We start from the raw sequence: 21,871 nt of genomic DNA on the forward strand, positions 1-21,871 counted from the left end.
TTGCCTCATTTTCGAAAATAGGGGAACACCCCCTAAAGGTCATACAATTTTAACAAAAATCACACCATCAAATTCAGCGTATTAGAGAACCTTATTGTCAAGCTCTTATCTATAAAAATGTGGAATTTCGTATTTTTTTGCCAGAATACAGATCACAGATGCGTATTGTTTGTATTTGTTTGTTTTTTTTTCCCCAGGGGTGATCGTATCGACCCAGTGGTCGTAGAATATTGCAAAAGGGCTCATTCTAACGGAAATGAAAAGTTCTAGTGTCCTTTTGAAGTTACCAAAAAAATTGGAGGGCACCTAGGCCCCCTCTCACGTCAATTATTTTCCCAAAGTCACAGGATCAAAATTCTGAAATAGCCATTTTATTCATCGTAGTCGAAAAACCTTATAAACCTTATATAGTTTTTTACTGTTTTAAAAAGTAGAGTTGAAAGGGTCAAACTTTAGCGTAAAGAGCGGGGCGTTGATGAGGAAGCAGCCCCTTTTATATACGAAGTAATTTCTGTTCGTTTTAAGTTTTAATGTCGCTCCTTACTTTCCGAAAAAAAAACTTGTTTTTTTTTACTTAATCTAGTCACAAGACTAAGTTCAAATGGTGTTTTGTTTGATTTAATCCCTTTTAATTCAGCCAGTTTTAATCGTTTTTGGCATTTTTTACATTTTTCATAATCTTTTTAACATTTTCATCCTGATATATATATATATATATATATATATATATATATATATATATATATATATATATATATATATATATGTATGTATGTATATATATGTGTATATATATGTATATATATGTATGTATATATATGTATGTATATATACGATTCTATTTATACATTTACGATTTTATTTTAGGGGACTAAGGATGAAGTCCCCCAATCATCCACTTCTTAACAAAAACAATTTTCAATAGTTGGTCTCATAAAATGAGAATTTTTTTCCTTTCATATTCCGGTACGCTAAATGGTTTATGCACAATTAAGGACCAAGATATCATGCGTTTTCTTAGTGAGTTTTATGCAATTGATTAGAGACAATTGATAAATCTTGTTCCAATTTGGTCGCAATCACATATTACACTATTAAAAACCGTGTCTGTGTTGTTATCAAACATACAGTCACCGCCATTCACGAGCGATCCCGCCCACTAAGCTTTGAATTCTAGGCTACCCACTGGATAATTTCCAGTTGATTTCTAGAATTCCAAAAGAGAATGTACCCGCGCTGTTCTGGAACTCCGGGACCGACAAGAACAGTCCACCACCGGGCTAATCAAGACCCAACAGCAGCTTTCCAGGAAGCATTACTTTCTAACCATGCAGCTATGCAAAATTTGAGTGTTGAACTATTTTTCGCCGCCAAAATTTCGGGCACGATGCATAATGGTATGGATAGATGGCATCTGAATCAAGAGTGTTGCCTCCAATATCCACAATATGGATATGAAAATGATCAGAATTTTGAAAATAAGACTTATCACCCAGTGTATTCGCCATATAACAACTTACCATTTTATGACCAGCCACAGTGCAGCGATTTTGAACACTTCAGTGAAGATAATCTATATAATATATCTATGGATGACTTACCCTTGATCGATAACGATATATCAGGTGAGAAAAAATATTTTTTATGCTAAATTTAATTGAAAAGACATTCTTTAAAAATATTTTCACTTCAATTAACTATCTCATCATTTGAAACAACAATGATTGCCATGAATTTTTAACAGAGGTGGTGCCTCTTCCGGGAGCCTCTCCCCAGGACGCTACTGGGTCAAGGGACCCTTTCTAAGGACTAGGGACTGATACTATAAAAGTGAGGGCTAAATAACAATAAGTTTTAAAAAGGGATCCTTGGATGTCCTCTGAATGATTTTGATCCTCTTCTTACAGCTCTTGGTGCTGTGTTTAGGAGGCTCTAGTAGAAATCAGTCTTTAATAAATAAGCAGTAATTAAAAAGTAATTAAAGTAAAAAGTAAAATTAAAAAGTAATTAAAAGTAATAAAAAAAGCAATAATTTAGATAAGCAGCTATCGCTGCAACCATGATGAGAGGAAGAGAAGATACTTGATGTAAAATTGAAACTTCCTTATTGAAAATTTATTTTCAGATTTTTATTCTAAAGTTACTCTGGACGGCTATCCCTATCTTTATTTATCTAACTTTTCGAACCATATTTCTTTCCTCTACCCTTATTTATTCTTTCTTTACACATCCTTTTTTTAGTTTTCTCACCTCTCGTATTATTCTGTCTCCCCCTTTCCCAATCATACATTTTCACATTCTCTTTTTCTTATCCTATATCTGCCTAAATATTTCTTATGGCGGAAGATAATTTCTTAATATGAATAGAAAGATTCCAGCAAATGATCCTGCTCATATGTCCCCCTTGAAATTTGGGGAGAGGGGGAGTATGAGACCGGGCACCATTTCTCAAGAAATTTTACGAAACAAAAAGTGAAAAAGGGAGGAAACGAGTAGGTAAAATCCTATAGGATATCCCTTTCAAGAAGGATTTGGAGGACTGAGAACCTTGCTAGGCTTCAACTCCAGTCTTAACTAGTGTGTCCACCAATATATGTTTGAGTGTTTGAGTAAATGTTTGAGTTTTAAATTTATGTTTTGTTCCGCTTTATTTCAGTGTTTTGACTGAACAGGGTCAGTCTAAATATTTGTTATAATATAGTACGATATGTATCAACACTAAAAACTTTTCTGGGTCAGAGCTGATACAAAAATTCACACAAGCTAAAATATACAACAAAAACAAACCCTTAAATCCATCCTAAGTAAATAAGACAAAGAAAATGGGCCACATCCCCAACAAGTAACCCACCTGACTTCTTTATCCTTATAAATTTTTTATCTCTTAATATTATATTAACCGAGTGGTTGCCAACCTTTTTGTACCGGCGCCCCTCTTAAAAAAGAATTGGTGCGCCCCCCTTTAAAAAACAAATTGTTGCGTCCCGTTAATTTATCTAAAAATCAAATTTCATAAATACTCAACTGATATTATAGTTTATTTAATGGGCCACAAAATAATATACAATATTATGTAAGAATATAATATATTTATTATAAGAAATATAATAACAAAATAGAAAAATAATATATAATTAATACTACTACAACATAAAAATTTAATGCGACGGTTGAGCTTGTTTTTCAGAACAAATTTCTCAAACCGTGGTATTACTGAAAAAATCACGGTTCTCAGTTCCTTTTTAATCATTAAGCGAGATCGACTGATTCATTTTTTTGAATCAGGCGCCCCCCGAAAGGGGGTGCCCCACAGGCTGGATACCACTGTATTAACCCATTGTTCCCTTGCAGAGCAACCCAGACCAATTTTCTCCGTTAACTGTTTTAGTTGCTTATAAAAAAAAACAAAAACGAGTTAAATCCTCGTCCCTAACTCCGCACGTTACCCAAAAATAAGGACCTATCGTCGGGCTTGCCATCCCCAAATACTTTGTTTACCACTGAGTGATTATAAACAAATCACTTATTTACAGCTAAGTTTGCACATTCGCATATATGCATAGATGAAATATTTTGTTTCATAAAAAGAATATGCTACTTGCTGATTTGCCTCCTGGACTAAAATAATTATTGTTGAAAAATGTAGCAGCACCTTTTTTTACGAATTAAAAAGTTATGACTCTAAAATGAAATATAAAAGTATTACTTTCTATGTTAAAAATGTCAAAATTTAAATATAATTTACCCTGTATATTTCAATTGTGCGCCTTAACAGAATCACTAATTATCACGAGCAAGCTTATTCAAATAAAATATAAGTAACTCTAGAATATAATTAAAGGCTCAAGAGAAATAATTCAGAAGCAACTTTTTTTGTTTCCAAGATTTCTAAACAAAAGGATTAAATTCAAGCTCAACCTAACCAGGTGGGGGACTTAAACATTGTGGCAGATTGTTATTTTTGTCACTGAGACTTATTTTGTAACACGAAATTCCCCCCCCCCCCTGAACCCATCTTAGTCTATTCATACTAAAAAATAACGATTTAAGAAAATTTTTATTCTTTTATTTTAAACTATCAAGTTTTTTGGACAGGACTACATTTTATCACTAGTTGCCACTTGGAAACATGAAAACAAATAAACCAAACAATCAATTGAATTTGAAAATACTATCTGTCCATAAAAATTCAACCATTACAATTTTGTTTTATTCTCAAGGATAACTACACTTTCAAAGGAATTAGGCTGTTTGTTGCCATATGTTTTTGACCGACTAATCTTTAACCCATGTTTTTTTTTTAATTTGGCACCCACCACCACCAAAAACTGCATTAGTTCATATGGTAGAGTTTTCGTCAAAATTAAATTCCTGATTATTCTGATTTTTTTTTTATTATATATGTGGTATGAAGGTTTCCATTTAACCATTGAAAATAATTGAGTTTTAATTTGACTATTCTTGGTACTTCAAATTGACCAACTTGACATAGATTTTGGGTAGTGCCTTTTCTCCCTGAAACCACTAAGAACTCTGTAATGTCAATAGTACACTCCCAAATGACCCCAGGTTAAAAAAACAAACATTTAGGATTTCAGTTGCCCAATTGCCCGCCATCCCTGTCGACATGGTCAGTCATAAATCTTTAAATCATTTTTTGGGGATGTCCGATTGCCTTTGATCGGCTCACAGATCTGATAGAGTATTTGAAGTATCCTTACTCAATGCCTATCTACCTTAGTTCTGACCTTAGGTGAGTGATAGACTATCTAGCAACAAGTGAAAAGAATCATTTTTATACAATTTTGAAAAAAGTTATGCCAGCTTTGCCTCTCACGGAGACCATCTGCGTCGGCTTCAATATATTTAGTCATGGCCTTCGAGTTTTTATTCACTTCCACCAATTTGATTTTAATTCAAAGCGCATTTCAACATATACAAAAATAGAATAATTAAACTCCACTAGAAATGTCACGATAAATGTTATTGACCCTCTCCTAACACTCAGCCAATTTTCCGTTAACTATCAATTTAAAATAAATTAAATATATGTAGGTACTTCCTTATTGAAACAGAAATTAATTGTATAAAACGTTCTATGTTCCCTCCTCAACGCCCCGCTCTTTATGCTAAAGTCTTTTACTGTTTTAAAAAATGGAGTTGAGAGAAAGAGTCAAACTTTAGCGTAAAGAGTGGGGAGTTGAGGAGGGAACAGCCCCTTTCATATACAGAGTAATTTCTGTTCATTTTAAGTTTTAATTTCGCACCTTACTTTCAGTTAAAAAAATCTTGTTCTTTTTCTTTTTATTGGCTTAAGATTTTGCACAGAAAAGTAGTCCGGTTCTTAGAGGTAAGGCTATGTTCAATTCGCTTCCCTGTTTGACACACTTTTAAGGAGTAATTTGATTGGCTCATATCACAGACGTAACCAGATGAGAATAAAGCACACCTTTTAAAAAAGAGTGCTAAGAGTGCCTACTTTGAGTATTTTAGATCAAACAGTCCGCGGTAACAAACTGTAAGTAAGGAGCGATACGGCTCAATGATAATCGAAATTCTAAGAAACAGAGTCTTGATAACAATAGATACATCAAAAGAATTGAATTTTGATGCTTATTCAAAATATGTAAAGTCTTATGTTAACCATCAAAAGTTATAAGCATCAAGAAATTTACCCAATTTTCGAAAAAGGGGTATGGAACAGTCCAAAAAAGTGATGTAAATGAAAATCACACAATCAGATTCAGCGTATCAGAGAACCTGACTGTAGAGGTTTCAAGCTCCTATCTACAAAAATGCGGAATTTTGCATTTTTTGCCAGAAGAAAGATCATGGATGCGTGTTTATTTGTTTTTTTGTTTTCCGAAGGGGTAATCAGATCGAACCAGTGATCCTAAAAGATCGGGAGAGGGCTCATTTGATCGGAAATCCAAGATCTAGTGTCCTTCTTAAGTGATCCAAAATGTCGGAGGGCAGCTAACCCTCCTCCCACGACCCTTTTTTCCCTAAAGTCACCTGATCAAAATTCTAAGAATGCCATTTTGTACAGAAAAGTCAAAAGATCTAGTAAGTATGTCTTTGAGGATGACTTGACCCTCCATATGTCCCAAGAGAAGAGCTACAAGCTATGAACTTTGCCTATTATTTTCATATTATAGATTGGTTACTGGGAAGCATACAGGTTTTTTCAGGGGAGGAAATTTTTCTGGGGGGAGGATCACGTGGGAGGAACTTTCCATGGAGGATTTTTTTGTGGGAGAAGGGAATTTTCTATGGACGGGGAGAACGAATTTCCCAGTATTATTTAAAAAACGACAAGAAATTCAATTAAAAAAAAAAAAATTTTCAACTGAAAGTAAGGAGCAACATTAAAATTAAAAACAAACAAAAATATTACTTATATGAGGGGATTTACCCTCCTCAGTACCTTGCTCTTTACGCTAAAGTTTTTTCAGAACTTTTAAAAAAGCTGATTATTTTAATAGTTATTGTTAAATAATTGGAACAAAAAGTCAAACTTTAGCGTAAAGAACGTAATTTCTGTTTATTTTAATTTTTAATGTTGCTTCTTACTTTCAGTTGAAAAAACTCGTTTTGATTTTATTTAATAAAATAAAAACGAGTTAACAGGTTTAACAGGTTAAAAGAGGTGTGGTAATATCTCTTGTGGATAGAGTACTTAATATTTGTTCAGAGCCGTATGTTAAAAAAGAATTAAATTTTATTACAGACATACTTTTTGGCAACGGGTACCCAATTTCTCTCATAAATACTGTTATTGCTCAAAGATTAAAGATGCATTCTTCTAAAGCCTTAAATCTCACACCAGTAAATGATTCTAATAAACCCACAAGCACGATTTACCTGCCTTATATTCCGAAAATTACTTCAAAACTGAAAAAAGTTTGTTTAAAGAACAATTTACGTGTTGTATTCACAAGCAATTTAAGTATAATGAATCTTGTCAATTCTGGTAAGGATAAAACCCCAATTACTCGTCTACGAGGGGTGTATCAAATACCATGTAGTTGTGGAAATTATTACATTGCTCGAACCCACCAAAATTTAGGAACAAGATTACAGCAACACAAAGGAAGTATTGAAAAAGCGTTAAAATCTAAAAATAACTCCATATCTTTCGATTCAGCTTTAAGTAGTCATATTTTTGAAAATCCAAACCATTATGTTCTATTTGACGAAACAATTCTAATTAGCAATGACCTAGGAATCAAACAAACTGTCCGTGAGGCAATCGAAATCAAACGAAACTTAAATAATAATACATCCCTAAATAGAGACTTGGGTGAATACACACTCAACCCTATGTACACAAAATTAATTATAGAAAATAATCTAATTCAAAATAAAACAAAAATAGGAATGAACAAAAACAAGCCCAATATCAAAAGAACTATCAGATTAGCTGCAGAGAAGGCAAATATCGCAATAAGAAATCATTCCAATTTTTAATAAATACAGTTAGTGAAATGAATGGACCTTTTTATCTTGTAAAATGTTAGCTTTTATCAGACAGTCTTGGCTGAACTTTTCGTTAAGAAGTAATGATGCCAAGGCTATTTTAAAATAAAAAATGGATTTTTAACTGAGAACTTTTATTGTAAGTGTTTTATTTTTTTTATTTTTTCTTTGCTGAAGATGGCCCTTAGATATAGGGCCGAAATATTCAAATAGGTTTTGTTGGTTCACTGTCTTGGGAAAAAAGCTCCTCATTATTCTCTCTTTTGTTGTTGTATTATGGAAAGGCAGTGTGGTCTTCGTCATTATTTACATTATTTAATACACTGTGCAATTTATCACATAAAACCTAACACATTTTGACGTGCCATGACCGAGTTGGCCACAGCGACGTCATTTTGTCAAAATCTGGGGGGGCAAATCTGGAGCTAATTATGTGAAAAAAGCAAAGAAATAATAAAGAAAACTGACTTATTTCTCTGAATACTTGATTTATGCAGGATTATTTTAATTTTGACAAGATTTTCCGCAAGAACTAAATTTCAGCTGGGGTGACTGAGATCTGGGTGCCAATCTTTTGTCTGGAAGGGGCAGTTATCCCCCTATCCCATAGAAAAGTACGCCCTGGTCGACCATCAGGGTGCAGGACTTAAGCGGGTAAAATTCTAAAAGGACTACCAAGATCTTTATTGAGCGCAAATACAGGGATTATGCCGTTCCTTATCTTATTCTGAAGTAATAAATTTTAGGAACTTTTTAAGGTTAGATAACCATCTTGGTTTTAAATTCAGAAACTATAATTCAGGTTATTATTATCTTCTGTTTTCTTTGACTGTTTTACTCACATTATGCACCTGTGAGCAATATATTTTAGATGTTTTCGACATTTTTCAGCTAAAACTTTTTGCTAATTAAAGTCTTGGCATTCATTTTCGCTCTGGAGAGAACGTGTGAGGCCTGTTTTACTAAGAAGCCTCATTCCATTTCATTTCTCACTTTCTATGTTTTATTAGGGATTGATATTAAATCTAGTTAACTAAAAGGAATAAGGAAAGTTTTGTTTTATTTAGGAAAGATTTCTTCTCTGCTCAACCAAGTTAATGAAAGGTAAGAACTTGCTACTGTGGTATGTTCTTAATATTCCATAACTTCGTTGGATATTGTCCAAACATTACGTATTGATAATTTTACATCATTTTAGATTACTACTAGTACTAACTCACTGCAGCACCAAGCCACGTAAGGACAACACAGCCACGAACACTCCTCCTCCTTCCCAATTTATTTAAAGTTTCTATATGATCTTTTGCAATCTGTCCTCCTTCATCCATAGAACGAACTTGATTGTGACACAGTTTTCCTTTATATTTTTAACGAATTAGTTCCACATATTTTTAACGAACTAACTTCTAACTGACAGTTGGAAGGAGGTATTTAGTCAAAAATAATCAGTTGTTACATTTATTCCAAGCATGTAAGATAACCGCCCTCTGTAATAGCTTTAGTATGCCTCATAACCCTCCATTAAACTATCATATAATTTGGTCCTAAGTTGAACTACTTCAATAATCCTATTTAGATAATGCCCTTTAAAATATCATTTGAATTTACTTTTAAATTCAGCAAAGAAACATGAGATTTGATCCATAAATTAAAATAACAGCAATGAATATTTCTTTTTGTTCTAAATAAATCGCAACAGATGCTACTGTACTCATCCGAGTTTGAGGGTGGCTTTAAGCCTCCTCCCACATATACATAATAATTTTTACACACCGTAAACTTTAGTGACCCTTTACTTTTATATAAAGAATTTTTTGTACGAATCCTGAAATTCATCATTTGGATACTTGTAGATTTTGAAATGAAAAAAAAGCAAAACTGATTTTGCTTAGAAAAACTGATTCAAATATCAACTTATTTTTTTCTAAGAAACGAAAAATAAAACAAACAAGCATGTAAAGACAAATACGAGTCCACGACATACTACATATACGTGAAATAAGGCAAAAGAAAAAAAATCTTATTGCAGAGCCATATCTAGTTTTTTTTTTGTGGAGGAGGGGATTACAAAACTTTTTTTCTAGGTGGGGTTAAAAAAAGACTTTAAAAAATGCATTAAAAGTTTGTTTATATTCATTTTTGTTGCGTTTTTACGGATGGGAAAAACATTTTGGGGGAGGGGTTCAAACCCCATATATCCCCCTGGATACGTTATTGTCTGATTGTTAGAATTGGTTAAGTGGAAAATTATGTCACATTGCGTATCTTCATAAAGTAGGAAAAAATTGAAAAATTTGATTCTCAATGAGAAAAATCCCGAATTTTTAGTTTTTGCAGCAGCGGTCACCAAATAGAAAAAAATGTAACATAGGTAGAAAATAAGCATATGTAAGTTAAAAAAATACATGGTACCAAAAAGCTTTAAAGTGTATGGCCTTTTTTTGCATGTTTATTTGTCTGGGGGACTCAACAAGTTTCTAATGTTTGAAATTTTGAAGACGAAAACTAATGTAAAATTTGACTAGTTTGTTTTTCTTACCTTTTTCACAGTTCTACATTGCAACACTGACCAAAAATGTGTTAATAATCTAAAACCTTCAAAAAATTGAATAGAAATATAAAATCGCAGTTTTCAGGAATGAATAGACTTAAGATTGGCCCTAGGGGCAAAATTATTTTTATTTTGATATTCTTGGTGCTTTGAAAATTTGAATCTTATGAATATGCATAAAATATGTTTACATTTTTAGAAACTAGATATAATTGCTAGGTTAACCTGACATATCTTTGCAACTTTTCTCTCTTCAAACTCTTGCACTTTCGCCTGCAAGAAAAGAATTCCATCATCAAACTCAGGTTTCATAGTTTCCTGAGCCAAGTTACTAGTGTATTATTTTAATTTTAGATACCTTAACCCCAGCCACAGGCTTATCTCCAGGCCCTCCAAGTACATCATCTACCTCCTCAAGCAGTCGATCTACCTCCAGTTCTAGCAGAAAAGAGCGGACTGCGTTCACCAAATCTCAAATCAAAGCTCTTGAAGCGGAATTTAACCGTTCAAATTATCTCACACGCCTCCGTCGATATGAAATGTCTGTGGCCCTGGACTTAACTGAAAGACAGGTAAGCCATACAAATCTCCGACCCCCCTTTCAAGCGCAAACTAAAGAGGCTCATTTTTGATAGCTGTTCTGTGAAAATCCTGCCAGTTTCAAACAACTTTTTGTATTTCAATAAAAAAAGAACTGAAAGCATCCTTGCCAATACCTATATCTTCTTAACCGTATCCCCCATACTCCCTGCTTCCAAGAACTAAGAAAATTTGAAAGTGTGAATATACGAAGACAGGTTAGAATTTTTAAAAACTTTAAATGCGGCAAAAAAATTCTGCAAGTAGTATAGCCTCAACACGGACAGCGGATACACAATTTGCATAACCAGTCTACTTAGCAGCCAAATTTCCTAGAATACAGAGGATATACCTCATTTGCATATTCCCTTAGCAGCCCAATTTCCTATGAATGCAGAGGATACACCTCATTTGCATATTCCGGCAGATACATAATTTATATACTTACATAGGTTCATAATTTCCGCATGCCAACCAGTAAATATTACCTATACTCCGACGGAGACGTAATTTGCGTAATTAGTTTCTTACGAATCGTTTACACCTCGTTTGCATAATCCGGTGGGGACATAATTTGTACACTTACATGAATACATAATTCGCTTGCAGAAACAAGTACATACTGCCCATACTCTAAGCATTACATAATTTACTTAACCGATATATTTGTCAACCAGATCTGGTCGTGATCCTCCCTAGTAAATAAATTTCCTTTGAATACAAGCAATACACCTCATTTGCAAATTTCAAGCAGTACATATTTTGCATACTTATATGAGTGCATAATTTGCATATAACAACCAGTACACATTGAGTATTCTCAAAGCAGTACACAATTTGCTTAGCAAGATTTACCTAGCAACCAGATTCCCAAAGATGTACCTAGCAACCTCCCATAGCAACCACTCTGCCTATACTTCCATGAGGATATAATTCACATACTTCCATTAGGAAATCTTTTGCATAACAGGTTTACATTATTATCAATTTAACCTTAATGTCTCGGTAGCCCTATACAGTTATGCATGTACTTAATATTCTGTAATCCCATAACAATTCTAAAAAATTATTTTTATTTACTTTGAATAAAATCGGTTTACATTAACATAAATTTCTTTCACTGATTAAATATAAGGCGGGATCTTAAATGTATTAAATTAAAAGGCGCTGACTGTTAAAGTAGGTATGATGATAATAGAGACAAAGCAAAAAATATAAAATATTGAAAATAAAAGAAACAAAAAATAAAAACAAATTTTAAAATTCCCAAAGAACTAAGTTCCCCGAAAAAAATGTCACTACAAATACAGTTTTTCTAGTTAAAAAAAACCGTGAGTAGCAGAGGTATACCATTTTCTGTTTGTATTTAAAAATAATCACAATTGAACTTCTTTTGCTATATTGGCTTGACAAAATCATCTTGTGATATTATATTTGAATGTGCACATCTGTTTTTTTTATATTGAACATGAAGAAATTGACTGATATAACCGGAAAGTAAAATGAAATATATTTGATTATAATAAAAGGTTGTGGAATACTACATTACACCAAATGAATTTCTTATGTAAATATTTAGTATTGTACTTGCCATTATTTTAATAAGAATATTTGATTGAATTACTTTGTTATGTTTAAAAGATTTTATGTTGCCGCCCCCGTAGTACTCTATAAACGGTCATTGATAGTAGTTGGTTTATTGTATGTTTTGATCAGTATTGATTACGCACAGGAAGGATAAAAACTCACATCATCTTTTAAAAGAGGAGATGAAATATTCCAAGAAAGTAAGTACACATGATGAAAGTATCGTTGCGTTGAATGCTGAGAAAGACAAATATTTAAACTATGAAACAAGCAATAATGGGAATATTATTGGAAATGTGTGCATGCATTGTCACAAAAGTGAGAGAATATATTTTTTTGGAGTACTTAAAAGACTCAACTTTTATGATGGTGGATATGGGAGAGTAACATTTCCAGAGATGATATTGTTCAAAGAGAATGAAAACATAAGACTATTAGCTGATGACAGAGGCCAAAATATTGCTACTGCTTGTTAGTATTCAAATGAAAGCAAAGGGAAAAAGAAAGATTTACTGCTACACCAACATTATAAACCATATCTTCTCTATGTGCCAAAACTGCAATCTATGAAAAAATAATAAGGTAATAGACAATGAAATCATCAGTAAAATAACAATGACATTGGCAGACAATATAAAAAAGAAATATAAAAATGTTCGGTGAAAAACAAAGCACATACAAACGTTACTACTATCATTGACAGTTTACCAACAGATGCAATCAGTATGAAGAGGTTGTAGCTGAATCCCAGTTAACATTCCTGTTTGGTCCAAAATGGAATAAGTGCCGAGTCAAGGGAAAATATAATAAAGTATAAAGTATTTTGTGGAATGGATTCAAAGCATTCATTTTTTCATAATGATGTTCTACATGCCATTATTTCAATAAAGATGTTTAATTGCAATACTTTGTTATGTTTCCATTATTTTTAGGGTACACTAGCCACTTCAAAGTTTATAATGTTTATTAAAAAGTCGTAGATACTAGAAACGAAATTTTTAGAGACATAGGTACTACTAGCGGGATTCATAGGGTTCTTCTTGATTCTGAGATAAGTCAACAGGGCTTTTACCAAAGTCTGAGAGGATGTATTGAGTTTTTTCATAATCCACAGAGAGGCAATCAGATGGCCAGACGCACAGCCACAGACCCTCAGGACCCCCTATAAACACTGGGGATTTCATACACACCAAGATATCTAAGGTACTGCTCTTAGCATTATCAGCAATTTTGTCGCTGCCCGCTTTGACTTAACAACAAGTTCCATTCCGAAGCCGATTTTCAAGGTCAATTATTTGACCTGAGGCCTCAGGGTAAAGCTTATCGACAAAGTCCTTATGATCCCTTGGTGAGGCAAGGTTTGCAATACAGTTCTCTAATACAACGGCAAACGAAAGAGGTGGGGCAGGGTTACGTGTTACGTTGGTATCAATTCTAGCTGGTCAAACAGGGCCCGAGTGGATCGCAATCTCTAAAATGTCGTAAATTTTTCGAAAAAGCTCATTAACTTTTTAGACTAAACTAAACTGCCTCCCCGATTGTTGGGGTTTCATAAGGCGAGAAGATCACAAAAGAGGGAATAGACAGATTATCCTTTGCCGCCTGATTTAACTGTATACATTATGTTCATCCTTTGCATTTTTTACACATCGGCTCTGAATGTTCATTTCCTTATACAAAAAACTCTTTAGCACTGGTAATAGTACCATGAAAAAAACTCACAGCTTTTCCGATAATCAGATCAGTTTCTACTCCATCAAGCATGGACCCGGTGACCAAGTCCAGCAATGAATTTGAAATAATCTTTCCATTTTGATCGGTCATTGCCCACTCAAAAAGTATAATAGCCAGGGAGAGTCCAGTATTCCAATCAAAATATGCATGTAGTAGGTCAATATAATATATAGGTCCAATAATATAGTCCAAGGTAATTTTTTTTCAAATTCATGTCCAATTATAAAATTATTTCAATAAAAGACCACAAAGAATCACAATTGTCTAACTGTATTAGCATTCTTGCTGTATGAATGAGACTAAATCCAATAAGAGGTGTTTGCAGTATGAACTCTTAATCAAGACCGATGCGTGTTCGTGTTTGTGCGTGTGTGTGTGTGTGTGTTTGTATGTGTGTGTTTGTGTGTGTGTGTGTGCGTGGCCTTCTGTTTTCCTGTCTCTGTGTCTGTCTCTCTGTGTTTGTGTGTGTTTCTACATGTCTCTCTCTCTCTCTCTCTCTCTCTGTCTCTGTGCTTGTGTGTCTAACTGTCAGGTTGATTGTCGCAGTGTCTATCTTTGTATGATTGTGTGTCTTTCTCTCTCTCTCTCTCTCTCTCTCTTTATGTGCCTGTGTGTCTGACCGTCTGTTTATCTGTCTTTGTATCTTTATTTGTGTGTTTGTATGTGTGTTTTTGTCTCTTCCTTTTTCTCTCTATGCCTGTGTATCTAACCATCTGTTTGCTTGTCTCAGTGTCTTTATCTGTGCGTTCGTGTTTGCATGTTTTTCTGTCTCTCTCTCTGTATGCTTATGCGTCTCAGCAACTGCTTGCTTGTTTTGGTGACTGTCTTTGTGTGTTTGTGCGTCTGACTCGTGTTTGTATCTTTTTTTTCTCTTTCTCTTTCTCTCTCTCTCTATGCCTGTGTGTCTGAGTGGAGGTTTGCTTTTCTCTGTGTCTGTATTTGTTTGTTTTTGTGTCTGACTCTGTGTTTTAATATGCGTTTTTGTCTCTCTCTCTCTCTCTCTCTCTCTCTCTCTCTCTCTCTCTCTCTCTCTCTCTCTCTCTCTCTCTCTCTCTCTCTCTCTCTATCACTCTCTCCCTCTTTCTCTTTTTTTTCTGTTTCTCTGTGCCTTTACGTCTGAGTGGTTATTTGCTTGTCTCTGTGTCTATCTTTGTGTGTTTGTGGGTTTGACTGTGTTTGCATGTGTTTTTGTCTCTCGTTCTCTCTCTCTATGCCTCTGTGTCTTAGTGGCTGCTTGCTTGTCGCTGGGTCTGTCTTTGTGTGTTTCACTATGTGGGTTTGGACGTGTTTTTTTCTCTCTATATATATATATGTGTGTCTGAGTGGTGGTTTGCTTAACTCTGCGTCTGTCCTTGTGTGTTTTTATGTCTGAATCTGTGTGATTGTTTGTGTTTTTTCTCTCTTTCTCTCTGTGTGCATGTGTCTAAACGACTGTTTGCTTGTGTCTGTTTCAGTGTTTATGTGGCTGACTCTGTGTGTTTGTAGGTGTTTTGTCTCTCTCTATCTCTCTAAATGTTTGTTTGAGTGGCGGTTCGCTTATCTCTGTGTCTGTCCTTGTGTGTTTTTGTGTCTGAATCTTTGTTTTTGTACGATTTTTTGTCTCTCTCTCTCTGTATGCCTTTGTATCTGAGCATCTATTTTCTCAATTCTGCGTCTGATTTTGTGTGCTAGTTTGTCTGACTCTCTGTGTTTGTGTCTCTCTTTCTCTCTCTGTGTGGCTGTGTGTCTGAGCGGCTGTTTTCTTGTCTTTGTGTCCGTCTTTGGTTGTTTTGGGTCTGACTATGTGTTTTTGTATGCTTTTCTCTCTCTCTGTGTGTATATTTCCGTCTCTCTTTCCGTGACTGTATATCTGACTGTCTATTTGCCTATCCCTATGTCCGTGTTTGTATGTTTTTCCTAATGTGTTTCTGTCTCTCTCTCCGCATGTGTGTCTGACCATCTGTTTAGATGTCTCTGTGTCTGTCCCTGTGTGTTTGTGTGTGTTTTTTCCTAGCTTTTATCTCTCCGTACCTGTTTTTCTAACCATCTGTTTGCATGACTATAAATCTGTCTCTGTGTGGGCCTTTTTTGTCTCTGTCTGTCAGTGCCCGCGTGTCTGTCCGTCTGTTTCCTGTCTCTTTGTCTGTCTGAGTGTGTTTGTGTGTGGACATCAGTTTCTCTCTCTGTGCATGTGTGTCTGATCGTCTGTTGGCTTGTTTCTCTCCCCCCTCTCTCTCTCTCTCTCTCTCTCTCTCTCTTTGAACCTGTTTGTCTGACCATATGTTTGCCTCTCTCTGTGTTTTTGTGTTTGTCTTTGTGTTTCTGTCTATCTCTCTTTCTCTACCTCTTCACCCGTGTGTCTGATTGTTTGTTCGGCTGTCTATGTGAGTTTGTGTGTGTCAGTATCTATCTCTCTCTCTCTGCATGTGTTTCTGACCGTCTGTTTACTGGTCTCTGTGTCTGTCTTTGTTTTTTTGTATGTATTTTTGTCCCTCTTTCTCTTTCTCTATGCCTGTGTGTCTTAGCGGCTGCTTGCTTGTATCTGTGTCTGTCTTTTTGTGTCATACTATGTGGGTTTGTATATTTTTCTCTCTCTCCAAGTTTTCCTCTTTGGGCTCGTAACCGCAAAGTTTCACAACGATATGGTGTTACCGCTCCATTTGTATCTGTGGACCGACGACGTGCCGAACTTGTTTCATCTCTAGACCGTAGCCCTCCAACGCTTCCATGATATATTTGCAAATAGTATGGTAAACTGGTTTAAATGATGTCGACTCCTGTTTTAATTTATTAGGTGAAAACCAGCTTAACAGAAAGGACCAGAGTGCCAGATTGCCAGAATGTGCAAGAGTGCCAGAGGACCAGAGGGCCAGAGTTCACGAAAAAGTCGGGGGTTGAGAAGCAATGATTTCTTAATTCTTTAAATAAAGATACAGTTGTAATTTTTTTTTATTCTAGGGGATATTTTTGCAATGAATATGCAAAAAAACTTGTCTAGATCTGGACGGTCCTTCCCCCACCCTAATTAGTATCCTTGGAAGGAATAATTCAGCAGACCCAAACACTCATGGGGCAGGTGGTGAAAATCAAAAGTAAGGATTCCATTATCTGACCAGTAAATTCGTGAGATTTGGAGGTTCATCCTCAAAGTTCAGTATTTTTCTGAAAAAACTTTTGATATTTTCAGATAATAATTGTGTATTCTGTCAGAGGCTTGATCATCCTTTACTTATTTATGATGTATATTTTGGACATGGAAGTGAATGTACTTAGTGTTGGGGTATATGCCGTTCCAGATAGTCATGACTTATTAGAGCGGTCCACTCTTTTTCATATAGATTAAGCTCCCTTAAGTATTTAAAGTAAAAGTAAGGAGTTCCACAAGGGTGAAGTCGGAGGAAGTGAATAAAAGGTAAACACTGGGATTTTGGTGTAAAAATGTATTTTTGTTGAATTTCGGCACCACTGTGGAAGGGGTGCCCTCTACCTGAAGGGTAATCAGCGAAAATGACTAGAGATGAGCCATCTGGGTATATGATTTTAATGTGTCCAGTAAATAAAGATTTCCGAGTATGAATAAGTTTTAAGTCTGTTGTTTTGTAAGGGTAGGTGGTGAATACATCTATAATTAATGCAGGGGACAACATTCGAATTAAAGAACTTAGCGCCACTAAAAGTGGAGAAAAACACCACAGGAAGAGATTTTGCGTCAGACAATGTTATTTGCAAATATTATTGCTGAAAAGTCTTCAAAAAAGAACGCAGAGTCACAAACAGTTTGTTCCAAATGGATGTTACTGAACACTAGTATTTACATGCAGGAGGGCTACACACTTTCAGAAGCCATGTGCGCCTAATTACATGCTCCACAAGTGGTAGAACTCTTCCAAACGAGGTGTGGTAAGGTACATCAAGAATGGAGTATGCCATAAGTAGCAATCTAAGATTTTTACCATGCAGTGGAGAGTGGGTGACCAGCCGGACCAGCCTGTAAATTATTTGCTAAACTCTAAGCCTGTTTGTTTACCAGCAAATTAGTTAAGTTAAAAAAAGTGTTAACCGTCGAGACATACCAAGTTTAGGAAAAGCTATCGAAATCTGGTTGAAAACCCAATAATATCTGGTTTACAGGTTCGTAAATTTTGGCGGTTGAAAGTGTGCCTGAATTGGGAAAGTTTTTATTTAAACTAAGAGTTATCAAATTTTAGCAGGAAGTTTTTCTGATCAACATATACGGGAGCTACCCACTACCCCTTGTTTGAAAGAAAAGGTGCGGACTAATTGTACAACATGTATACTCAGGGAGTGACAGCTATTCTATATTTACACGATCATCTTTATTGTAAAATTGGAGAACCCATAATCATGGTTACCCATACGGAGGAAAAAAAAATACTGATAACCCCTAAGAGCCCTTAAATCTTAAAAAAATGAAGTTAAAAAGGTATACCTGTTTTCAGGGGGGTAGTTTCATTTTTTTTAGTGTTGTTATGCAAAACTAGACAGTATCGTAAAGAATGGGGGCTAAACAGACTGCACAGGTCGATGAACACAGTGGCTTTTGACAACTTATTTCTATTTTATTTTGCAGGTTAAAGTTTGGTTTCAAAACCGTCGAATGAAATGGAAAAGGACAAAGCCAAGTAGCTCTAGTGACTTCAGACAGTTGAATAAAAAAAGCAAATAGTGTAACAATTTGATTCATCGCTGTTGTAACTATAGGTTGTAACAGACTTATTTTTTTTTTATCAGGTACGATTCATATGACCTTTTCACTCTTTCGAGAAGCATCTTTTTATACTTTTGAGAGACGCAAATTCTATTCTTAGCCTAGCTGTATCCCTCCTTTTAATCCATAAGTTCAAACAAAATTTATTTAATTTTGTCTTGAATTTCAAAATTAAACAAAACAGAAATGAATCATTTTATTCATTGTAATTTCTATTTTTTTTAATTCAAGTAAATCTACTTTAACATTTCCAAAATCTTTTTCTAATAACTAGCATTAGGTGGTATAAGTTTGCACAGCATTCTTCATTTGAAAAAAAGAAGAAAAGGAAATAAAAATCTTGATCGGGGGACATCGATATTCAGATGAGGGAAGTTAAGGCCTAAATTTAGTTCTGGAGGGCTATTGTTTACTCTTAAGCAATTTTATTATAATTTTTAATTTTAATTAATTAAAATAATAATTAATTAATATTTAATTAATTATATTTAATTAATAATTTTAGATACATTCGAGTAAATATACGATTAGAGGGGACGCTGCAATCATAATGAGTGATGTGCTAATTTACAAACTTTATAGAAACCAATCCCATTCATAACAGAGGAGTCAATATATATACTGATATATGATTGGGTGATCAGAAAATTCTGAATCAAATAGCCTATCCTAAATTATTTATTGTAGTTAATAATCATTAAATTATAATTAATTCCAATGATTATAAATTATTATTCGGTTTCATTCCGTAATTGTATAATGCTTCAAAACTAAATGGTGTACAATAAGTAAATAGTGTATTATATTAATGTTTATTCCATTGTGTATAATTGCGTTATGTATATATCGACTTTTTTGAATAAATCGACTTCTTTGCATAAATAACTTTTGAAAATTTTAGTGCTGTGAGATAAGTGTGCACAAATGATTTTTTTATTCCTTTCTTTAACTGAGGTTCCCAATTAAAGGACATACCTTTTTTCGGCTGCAAAATAAATATTTTTTTATTATTTAAATAAATATTTATAAATATGAAAACAAAAGAGTGTGCCAGACACTGCTAGGCTTTTTCAAAGGACAACGATGATCTTAAAACAAACAGAAACAATTCTGCATACGAGGGGTTCTGCCCCTTCCTCATCCCTCACTCTTTACGCTAAAGTCTTAAAGTTCTTTCAAAACACTTTTCCAGCAAATCTCACACCCCTTGTGTTTATTAATTATTAGCTCTTCTAAAAGGCAGCATTTGTACTTTGCTGAAAACTATATATATATATATATATATATATATATATATATATATATATATATATATATATATATATATATATATATATATATATATATATATATATATATATTATAAATCTATTGATGATGATATTTTCTGGAATTTTTATTATTATTCCTTAAATAATCAATAATTATGTAGTGTTACTACAGTCCTTCTGAAAATTTGTGACTAAAACCTTAATGCAAAGAGCAGGGGTTAAGGAAGAGACAACCACCTCGCATACGGAATAGTTTCTGTTCGTTTCAAGTTTTAATTATGCTCCTTACTCTCCGATTAAAGAAATTTGTTCTTTTATTGAATTTCTCATCATTTTCTAATTATGCCAGGAAATCCCCTCTCCTCCCCTTCTCTTGAAAAATTTCACCTTGAAAAATCTCCCCAAAAGCTTTACTCCCCATAACAATTCGCCTCGTAGAAAATTCATTCCCCCCCCAAAAAGTCATAAGTTTCTCAATAAAAATACTATGCTTAGACATTGTGTAGCTTTCATCCCTTTTCCCTGGAACTCTAGGGAGCGTTGTCATCCTTAAGGGCATAGCTATTGAGCCTTTCAACTATGCTGAACAAAATAGGTATTTCATAATTTTGATCAGATGTCTTTGGGGAAAAGTGGGATATGGAGGGGGGGAGCCACTAAAATTTTGATTTTTGTTAGAATGAGTCCTCTTCCAGTGTTCTACGACAATTTTGGTCCAGTACGATCACCCTGAAAAAATTTACAAGATTCCATATTTTTATTGCTAGGAGTTTTAAACCTCTAAATTAGGGTCCTCCAATACATTAAACTGATGGTGTGATTTTCATTAAAATCACTTGACATTTTGGGCGTATGTCTCCCCTTTTTCTGAATATTAGGCAAATTTTCTCAAGCTCTAAGCTTTTGATGGGTAACATTAAATTCGATTCATTTTTGTTTTCGGAATCATCATAAAAAGTGAAATCTTTGATATATCCTTTGTTGTCAAAATTGTGTTTATAGCTTTTGTGGTTACTATTGAGCAAAGTCACTCATTAGTAACAGCGTGTTTCCACGAACTCGTCGACAGATATGTGGATCTGAAGGAAAATATGAAAATAGAGTACAAAATTTGTAAGCTATGAAAAGAACCGAACCGAGTATGGATAAAAATTATTACAGCAGAACTCGAGCCAATTATAGTACCAAGGACGTTAAACCTGGAGCTATCTTAGGCCTGTTATTAACTAGAACTATAATTTTCGAATATTTTCGGGTGTTTTGCAATTATGAAGTTTTTAAGCCAGTATCATATTATAAAATATTTTCATATTTTAGGTATTGTTTATACTACTACTACTACTACTAATAACTCACTGCAGCACCAAGCCGCCTGAGGCCAACACAGCTACGCACGCTCCTCCTCCAACCTAATCTATTTAAAGCCTCCCTCTTTACACCCTCCCAGGAAGTTCCCATTTCCTTTAAATCCTTATTTATGACATCCTCCCAACCCAGACAAGGACGACCTGCTTTCCGTGTAGCCCCAGACGGTTGGCCAAAAAGGACAATCTTCGGTAATCTGTCATCCTTCATCCGTAGAACGTGGCCTAGCCATCTCAATACCCTAGGATAGAATCCCCGAGCTAGCTAGCAAAGCCAACTTTGCTTTGTTTTAATTTTTGTAACTAGCAGAAAGCTTCCAGACTGATTCTTGAGCTGGAAAAGTTAGTTAGACTTAATACGAAAGACTCAAGATAGAAAAGACCGTCAATGACAAAATTCGAAAAACGTTTTGGGCTTCGAAGCCCAGTTTAGACTACAATTTTTCTATTTCCATGATGTTTTAAATGAAAGTATTTTACAATACATGGTTGCTAATCATAAACAACGTATAAAATTTTTTTGCCGAAGTCAATGTAATTTAAGAAGTTTAAAATTTTACTTACTTAGTTCTTCAAGATTATTATAAATCCAACCACG

At 34.4% G+C, this 21,871-nt stretch overlaps 1 protein-coding gene across 1 annotated transcript; it reads left to right on the forward strand.

Moving 5' to 3' along the window:
- The first annotated feature begins 991 nt into the window (after window positions 1-991).
- Window positions 992-19,509, forward strand: LOC136040553 (homeobox protein Hox-A7-like). Its single transcript, XM_065724763.1, has 3 exons — window positions 992-1,625; window positions 10,385-10,602; window positions 18,501-19,509. Exons 1-3 carry the CDS (start codon window positions 1,226-1,228, stop codon window positions 18,594-18,596), a joined length of 714 nt encoding a protein of 237 aa, XP_065580835.1. The 5' UTR covers window positions 992-1,225; the 3' UTR covers window positions 18,597-19,509.
- Window positions 19,510-21,871: the final 2,362 nt, after the last annotated feature.

This window comes from Artemia franciscana, chromosome 21 (genome assembly GCF_032884065.1).
Source record: "Artemia franciscana chromosome 21, ASM3288406v1, whole genome shotgun sequence".
In the NCBI taxonomy this organism is placed as follows: domain Eukaryota; kingdom Metazoa; phylum Arthropoda; class Branchiopoda; order Anostraca; family Artemiidae; genus Artemia; species Artemia franciscana.

Excerpts from the sequence above, each read along its gene's own strand:
- LOC136040553 (XM_065724763.1), top strand. The coding sequence starts at position 1,226 with ATGTACCCGCGCTGTTCTGGAACTCCGGGACCGACAAGAACAGTCCAC. Across the intron at positions 1,626-10,384 it reads GATCGATAACGATATATCAG|ATACCTTAACCCCAGCCACA; the intron begins GTGAGAAAAAAT and ends TTTTAATTTTAG. Across the intron at positions 10,603-18,500 it reads TGGACTTAACTGAAAGACAG|GTTAAAGTTTGGTTTCAAAA; the intron begins GTAAGCCATACA and ends TTTATTTTGCAG.